Source organism: Mixophyes fleayi, chromosome 11, assembly GCF_038048845.1.
Source record: "Mixophyes fleayi isolate aMixFle1 chromosome 11, aMixFle1.hap1, whole genome shotgun sequence".
In the NCBI taxonomy this organism is placed as follows: domain Eukaryota; kingdom Metazoa; phylum Chordata; class Amphibia; order Anura; family Limnodynastidae; genus Mixophyes; species Mixophyes fleayi.
In genome coordinates, this window is record NC_134412.1 from 13,797,244 (window position 1) to 13,804,876 (window position 7,633).

The 7,633-nt window shown below is 34.4% G+C and overlaps 1 protein-coding gene across 1 annotated transcript; it reads right to left on the bottom strand.

The window, feature by feature from the left end:
* Nucleotides 1–225: 225 nt before the first annotated feature.
* LOC142106718 (phospholipase A2 inhibitor gamma subunit B-like) lies at nucleotides 226–7,380 on the bottom strand. Its single transcript, XM_075189713.1, has 5 exons — nucleotides 7,251–7,380; nucleotides 6,190–6,306; nucleotides 3,656–3,802; nucleotides 1,764–1,910; nucleotides 226–425 (listed from the first exon to the last, which is right to left on the bottom strand). Exons 1-5 carry the CDS (start codon nucleotides 7,303–7,305, stop codon nucleotides 298–300), a joined length of 594 nt encoding a protein of 197 aa, XP_075045814.1. The 5' UTR covers nucleotides 7,306–7,380; the 3' UTR covers nucleotides 226–297.
* Between the last annotated feature and the right edge of the window lie 253 nt (nucleotides 7,381–7,633).

A 7,633-nucleotide genomic window follows, 5' to 3' on the forward strand; every position in this document is an offset into this window, starting at 1 on the left:
TTGGTCCTTGTACCTCCTCTATTGGCTATACCAATATATATTTCTAGCGCTGTTTTTTGTCCTCCAGTACATCAGTTTAGTAGTAGTAGGTCTTGGTAAAGACCAGTCACATTACACATTAAATGTTACACTGCATTATGTAGACAATTGCTATTAATAAGACATTTTTTTGTCAAAATGTGTGATATCTCCCTTAAAAAGAAAAACAACATAAAATGCATATAATATGATTTAATATATTGATTTATTATTCAATATGGTTGCAATGACTGTAACTTTAGTGTGCATTTATCAGTTCTACTTGCCGGGAGTGCAAGTAAAATGCTGATTCTCAACTTCTTGTAGACCAACCAATGCACTAAATTTAAATTTGCAGCCCAGAGGAGAAACGCAGCCTTTGTAACTGTAGTCTCTAACGTTATTATCTGAAAATAAAAGAAAATTTTGAATCATGTAATACAATCTACAGGTAATTACAGTATTTTATCAATGTATAATGATGTACAAGACATTCTTATTATAGTTACAATGTGTATCAAGGTAAATATTTCCATTGGGTTTTGTAAGATTAGTTTGTTTTATAAACACAGTATGGATTAAAGATATAATATATATTAGTCCATGTTGAATCAGATTTACCAGCTACCATGGTTATTAGATATAAAATGTAAATCATTACCAAAGCTTGTACTACTGACCCAAAAAATAAAGTTCTCTTGAGCTTATCTTATAACTTAGTAGGCATCAAAAATATACCAACATGGCTCATATTATCTCCATCAGTGTTGTTGTAATGTACAATGCACCCGAGATTAGCATTCTGATTGTACCCAGACTCTATTCCAAAGCTAATGTCATCAGTGTGGCCATTAAGTAGTTTCTCCACCTTACAAGGGAAAGACAGAATTGAAATCAGACCACAGCCACTATAGAGATGCACTCTAGTAGGGAGATATGACGGTGAAAGATCAGCCCAGCAACAAATTCCTAAGGGTAAAAACTATCCTAGTATAAGAATGTGTATGTGGTTGAGAGAGTTCGTAGACCTTTGTCACTGTGTAATCTTTATTCTTAGCACCCTAGACTTAGACTTTGCAGCCTGCTGGGTCCTAGGCTGGATGGTGTTTCCTTTTTCAATTATAGTTTAACTAGCCCCATTTGCTTCATCCGTCTCCGTACTTATTCCACCATTAAATGTATTCCAGCAGAGATACAGAGTGACAGTGTAAGTATATGATACGTCTCTGAGGGGATCATGTCCTTCAATATGCTAAACACCAATATATTCAGTATCAGAGATATTATATGAAAATGGGCTAATATGTGGGCAAAAATCCAAAGTTGCCACAAGTCCAGTTCATAGTAATGTTCATTACTAGCACTTAGTATGACAAACTAGTGACATAGATAAAGAGGTGGGCATTATTCTACCAATTGTATTAGTGAATATCCATTTGACTGTTCTTTTATATACTCTTATGTTCCTTGGTTTGTATTTACTTGTAGACTTTAAATACTACCAAGCCTCCACCAGGCCTTTTACAAATCTGGTCGTCCAGGAAAAAATGGAAGTTGTCAAATAATTTTGGCATGTGGTGAAGCCAAATCAGGTTGGTTACAAGCATATCATTGGTGTAACCTGAAGTGTCCGAATGTTGTAACTGGGAATGATTGTAGGTATGTAATAACACATCTGGTATCTCTAAAGTAATGTTTCATAAACCAACAGATATCTCTTTCATATGTATATAGAAATACATTACCTGGATCTTCGACTTTTCCAAGATAATCAAGACATTGGTCTTCTGGATGAATACATCGCTCAGTATCATCGCTTATACATTCTGTCGTACCATATTTGAAGCAGGTGGGGCATATTTTTCCTTTATGTTCTATTTCCTCAGGAGGCACTAGGAATGTTTCATTAATGAATTCCATGTTATTTAAATAATCACTGTTAATATGAAACATTCATTCTTAATAAAAATGTATGTAAAAGTTCAGATGTAGTTCTTGCATTTATTTATTAATTTGACTTTACTAACACTGACAGACCATGATGGTCAGAAGACAAAATAAAACTGCATAGCAAGTCCTTTTAAATACAGATGGATTAGAGTCTAATGCAGTTGACATTTTGCCATAAGCATGGTTTTTCTACACATATTGAGAGCTAAACTAATCAGAAATTTATAGCAAGTTATCACTGATTTTTCATTCAATCCTCAGATGCATCATTGACTTAATTAAATCTATTACTACTTTAATTTATTTGAATCTAACAGAAAGTCCTGCACACCATACTGAGATTACCCCAAAAATGGGAACAGTAGATAAAAAATTTTTTTTCAACCATACAAATTATTTTGAAATAATCCTGTCATCTGAAAACAAAATATCTCTGTCCCTTTGTATCTCCAGCAGACCATACTCTTGTGAAATTCCCTCTCTGGGAACAGGTAGAATACTCAGTGAGAAAGTTAAATAGTTTAAATTACAATTGCTTGATTAAATAGCACCTTTCACCCATACAAAGTAGAGACAGCCATTTTGTCAACTGAACCAATATCCAACCTACGTATTCAGTAGGAACCCATGTTTCTTAAATATTGGTCATGCCTTATGACTACTGGTCGCTAGTTTCTACTAAATTGCAGGTTGTATTCTAACAAAATATCTGCCCAGCTAACCAAATAATGTATCCATTGTGTGCAATGGATGGAAACCTTTCAACCTGCCTCTGGTACTTTAGTAACATAGCTGAAAAACAAAGATTTAGCAGACTACTTGAATGCATAATGAATATTTGTCTTTTCCTAAATAATGTTTGCTGACAAAAGAGAGTGATCAGAACATATTACCAAAAGTGTCTTGTACACTCGTAGGATGGTCACATGTTAAACAAATTGGCATTTGTTGCAATGTCATGAGGATTGAGCAAGTTCTACCATGGGATTTTTTCAAAGTTGACATGTCCCAACAACCAGTGGAGGCAGACAATATCTGGGTTGAATCAGTGTGCAGCCAATCAATATGTTAGCAACCAATGACATCACTAAATCTCTTCCTAAAGTCCTTGGCTTATAAATATATATGAACTAATGGCTCATAGTGATTTGATGGATGACATTCTCATGTATATTCGTTTATTCCACAAAATGTGAGTAAAGTTTACAACCATTTTAATGGGAAGCTGTCATCAAATACAACTTTTTATTTAATATGTTATATAAAATGAAATTAAGTTGATCTTTGCATATTTCATAATAAAATAATTCATATCTGCTATTGTTATTGTTTAGTAATGAAACTTGTCCTCTTAAATGTATGAATAGTTCTAGGCTCAATTAATTTAACCATGTTCAATAGTTCGATCTTCATGAAGCCCTTCTCTGTGGAAACCAGTATTCCATAACTTGTACTTATGAGATCTGATAAGACTGAAATAACTGCCCACAGGTTCGAAATATAGCTCTGCGTATCTATGCTTTTGTATCAGTGGTATCTTTTCAACTTTCCCTAATTCCTAATAGATCTGATCCAGAAGGATCAAAAACAAGCACCCTGTTTAACAATTAAACCATTCCCCCGCCCACGGCCCTTTCATTATACTTATTCATGATAAGGAATAAAAGTCCATAAATAAAACACTTACTCTTGTAGTTATCGGTGTTACAGTTATCCCCTGTGCAGCATTGTACGGAAACTCTTATATGTGCATTAGTGAAATCAGAACAATAGAGTTGTTTGCATGGAAAGCCAGGATTGCAACCTTTTCTAATTGAATGATAGGTGGAATTTCCTGGGGAATGATAGAGATATGTGAGAATGTAACTTTTAGTCCACATAAGAGGCTACATTATTCCTTACAATACACCATTTTCAATTTGAAACATAACACGTTGCTTGTTTGAGTGTTATGACTCCCTCTGAGTCTATCAAATAACTTGTATAGATTTAAATATGATGTGACTAACCATTATGCTGATGGATGTAGCGACTGATTTAGTGCTTATATTATCCTGTTTACAAACTTCCACAAATATTATTATTGTAATCATTATTATATCTACTATCAAGATAAATAACATTGATTAAGAATTAGGCATCACAAAAATTGACATTTAAAAAAATAAAAGCTTAATTTCAATGTGCCTAAAACCTTGATGCCTGAAACAGCTAATTACATAGTTACGTAGTTGATGAGGTTGTAAAAGGACACCAGTCCATTCAGGTCAACCTAATTAAAACGGTGATCCAACCCAAGTACTTATACCCCCTTCAACACTCCCCAGTGTATCTACCTTTGAAAGTTTTCCAAAATATTAATAAACATCTCATTTCTCTGATCTGGGGGTAAATGTATGGAGCTCCGAATTCTTCAACTCCGGCGTGTTCAGCATGTTCGGCGATTAAATTTAAAGCGGCGCTGCACTGTAAAGGGAAGTTTCCCTTTACAATGCAGCGCCGCTTTAAATTTAATCGCCGAACACGCTGAACACGCCAGAGTTGAAGAATCCGGAGCTTCATACATTTACCCCCTAGAGTAGTAAGAGAGCAAGGGTGTGCTTTAACACATTATCTAGAACCAACAAATTCAGGAGGACTGTCCATGCCCAATCTTAGAATTTATTCCCAGCTTACACATTTGGTCTCTTGGTTAGGCGATACGCAGAACACCACTCTCAAACACTTCTTTGGTGAGCAGACAGATCCCTCCCTTGAAGCTTTGCAGATTTTGTTATATTAATACATACCTAGTGAAGAGGCCCCTAAAATACGACAGGCATCAATGATTTTGGCAATATCACATGCTCTTATGTGAGGTGAAGGTATAGACCCAGACACTCCCTTGTGGTTTAATACTGTTTTCAGGAAACTGGTGGGGTTGGAGGGTTCAATGATGTGAAAGGTTGCGGGAATTCACACCATTGGTCAAATATGTATAGACAGCCAATTAGCTTCATATGAACATTTGAAAGCGACCTTCCCATTACTCAACAATTAATTCTTCCGGTATCTACAGCTGAGGCATGCACTGAATGCCCAATATCCTGAAGGTTTGATTCATATGTCAGATTCTCCGATTAAAAATATATTATTATCTGCAGGGTCATATAAAACTATTTCTGTGCTTAGGTTTCAGCAGATCCATTTTTACATTGTACTTAGTATACTTAACACCAACCAAGATGCATGCGATGGGACTGTGCACCTTTTCAGAGTACCCCAGGTGCGGTATCACTGAGGCACTTTTTGGCATATTTTATGCTTATGTCCAGTTCTCCAGTCCTTCTGGGACCAAATATGTGAGAGACTGCATTGCCTCCACCCTACCTGTGACCCTATTGTTATGTCCTAAGATCTGTCTATTTGGCACTACATGAGAAGAAAATGTAAGTAAATCACACTTTAAATATATATTTACCTTAACCTCCTTGGCTAAGGTTATTAAAGCTAGGGGATGGATGGTGACTGAACCACCTAGTGTATCTCACTGGATTAATCTAGTTACTGAAGTATGGAGGCATGAACGGTTCATGTATGAAAGTAGAAAGGCCATACCTAAATACCATAAAATATGGCACCGCTCGCATGAAAGAAGTAATGTTATCCACCCTCATCAGGATGATATGGTGGGTTTGGGAAGTCACCAGGTTGATGGTTAACTCTCCGCCCTGTGCAGCTTCAATTGACCTGACATGGAGTGTAGTAAACATGCTATGATTATATCATTATCCTAAAACTTCAGTAGATACCTCTGTACTATGTTTATAGCGACATAGGCAGAGATAGATGTTAGTTAGATTAGATGTTAAATATGTTATTCGTATGTTGTAACAAAAAAATCTCAATAAAAATACTTTATTAAAAAAAAGAAAAAGAAAAGAAACGTAGTGCTTACAAATAATTTATTACACAATGATCTTACTGCCTATGCATCCGTATTTCCTATAGGAGATGTAGTTTGCAACTGATTTGATAAAAGACATTCAATATATTACATATAAGGGTATATTCACAATATAAAGTATTTGTGTTATGTACAAAACAATGTACATTAATGTCATCATAAAAGCAGACATACATAATTATAGTTTCCTAAGTCACTCTGTTATTTACTGAAAAGATGGATCCGTTTCCTTGCACACCCAAGTGTTTGCTCTAGTGAATTATTTTAACACTTACCGATTTCTAAGAGTTCAGAAGCTACCATGCATTGGGTACAGTTAGGACAGTTAACTGACTCTCCTTCACACGTGTCACTGTTTGCTTTCTGGCACTGGATACATTTAAGGACATCATCTAAAAGAACGAAAGAATATTAATTTGATTTAATAAGAAGAACATTATTATTTGAAAAAAGTACTACCGATAAAAAAACATATCAACAGTACGAACATTGGACAAACAACACTAATTATCTCTCAACATAAATAAATATATTAAGTGAAATACACAGGGAAGGACATGAATGATCATTTTACCTTACAATAAAAAAGGAATATTTTAGTATAATATCCATTTTTTACATAGAAACATTGATTTTGACTGTAGAAATGAACCTATAGGTCCATCTAATCTGTCATTTAAATCTGCGTTTAAAAAATAGCAATTATTTTGTCCCAAGCATTTTGAATTATTTTGCCAAATGAACACCATATATACTTGGTTATTTATTAAGCAAACTTTAATCCACATAGATATCTTAGAAAGGACTAAAATCCAGGAAAAAAAGTATGCAATATACAGCAAGATTAGAAAGGAGTTTCTGGTCTGTAATGGTATTATTGTATGTAGTCAATTTGCATTTGTAGTAGATACTGCTTAAGAAATTCATAATTTGTCATAATGCTAACTATTCACTTGTTTATGATTGAAATTGAAAATTAATCTTAGCATACTGATTTATATACATATAATTGTTGTAAATGTCTTATGCATTTTCTTGTAGTGTCTTATGATTAAAACCACATTTGTTGCTGTGGAAGAGGAGTACAATTTAGCTAATTATTTTCAAACTTCAATAATGAACCCATTGTGAAATATTAGGCTATCTCAACTAGTATTATCGTTTCCCCAAATGCTAATTACAGTAGGATCACACAGCATAAATGTAACCTTTTGGGGATTTCTACATGAAAATTGATATAATTTATAAAAAAAAAGGTCATTCTTACACATCTAATGAAACGGGCTAAATAGGAAGGAAGAAAAACATTTTCATTTTAAAGAAGTAAACCTCTTACCAGTCCGTGCAACAGCACAGATAATGCTGAGAAAGATCAGGATGGATTTCATCATGGTTAGAGTGAAGTTGAATAAGACACCCAAATTCACCTGTTTTCTGACTACCTGTGACTATTGTATTTATACACATAAATCTGGAATGTGTAGTTCATTTTATTTGTCTATTCACTCTGTTCCAAAATATTTTATTGTCTGCCATGCCATGTATTGCATCATCATGTTTACTTGCAAATAAACACTGGCAACTGTTCTCATCGCCATATGTTTTCCAACCATTGTCCTGAGTTTGCCTAATATAAACATATGTCATTGAGTACATAGCCAGACCAGATTTTTAATTAATTTGTTTGTTTTAAAACACGCAGATGTCTCGGTTGTTTAT

Excerpts from the sequence above, each read along its gene's own strand:
- LOC142106718 (XM_075189713.1), bottom strand. The coding sequence starts at position 7,305 with ATGATGAAATCCATCCTGATCTTTCTCAGCATTATCTGTGCTGTTGCA. Across the intron at positions 6,307-7,250 it reads CTGTGCTGTTGCACGGACTG|ATGATGTCCTTAAATGTATC; the intron begins GTAAGAGGTTTA and ends TCGTTCTTTTAG. Across the intron at positions 1,911-3,655 it reads TAACACCGATAACTACAAGA|TGCCTCCTGAGGAAATAGAA; the intron begins GTAAGTGTTTTA and ends AAACATTCCTAG.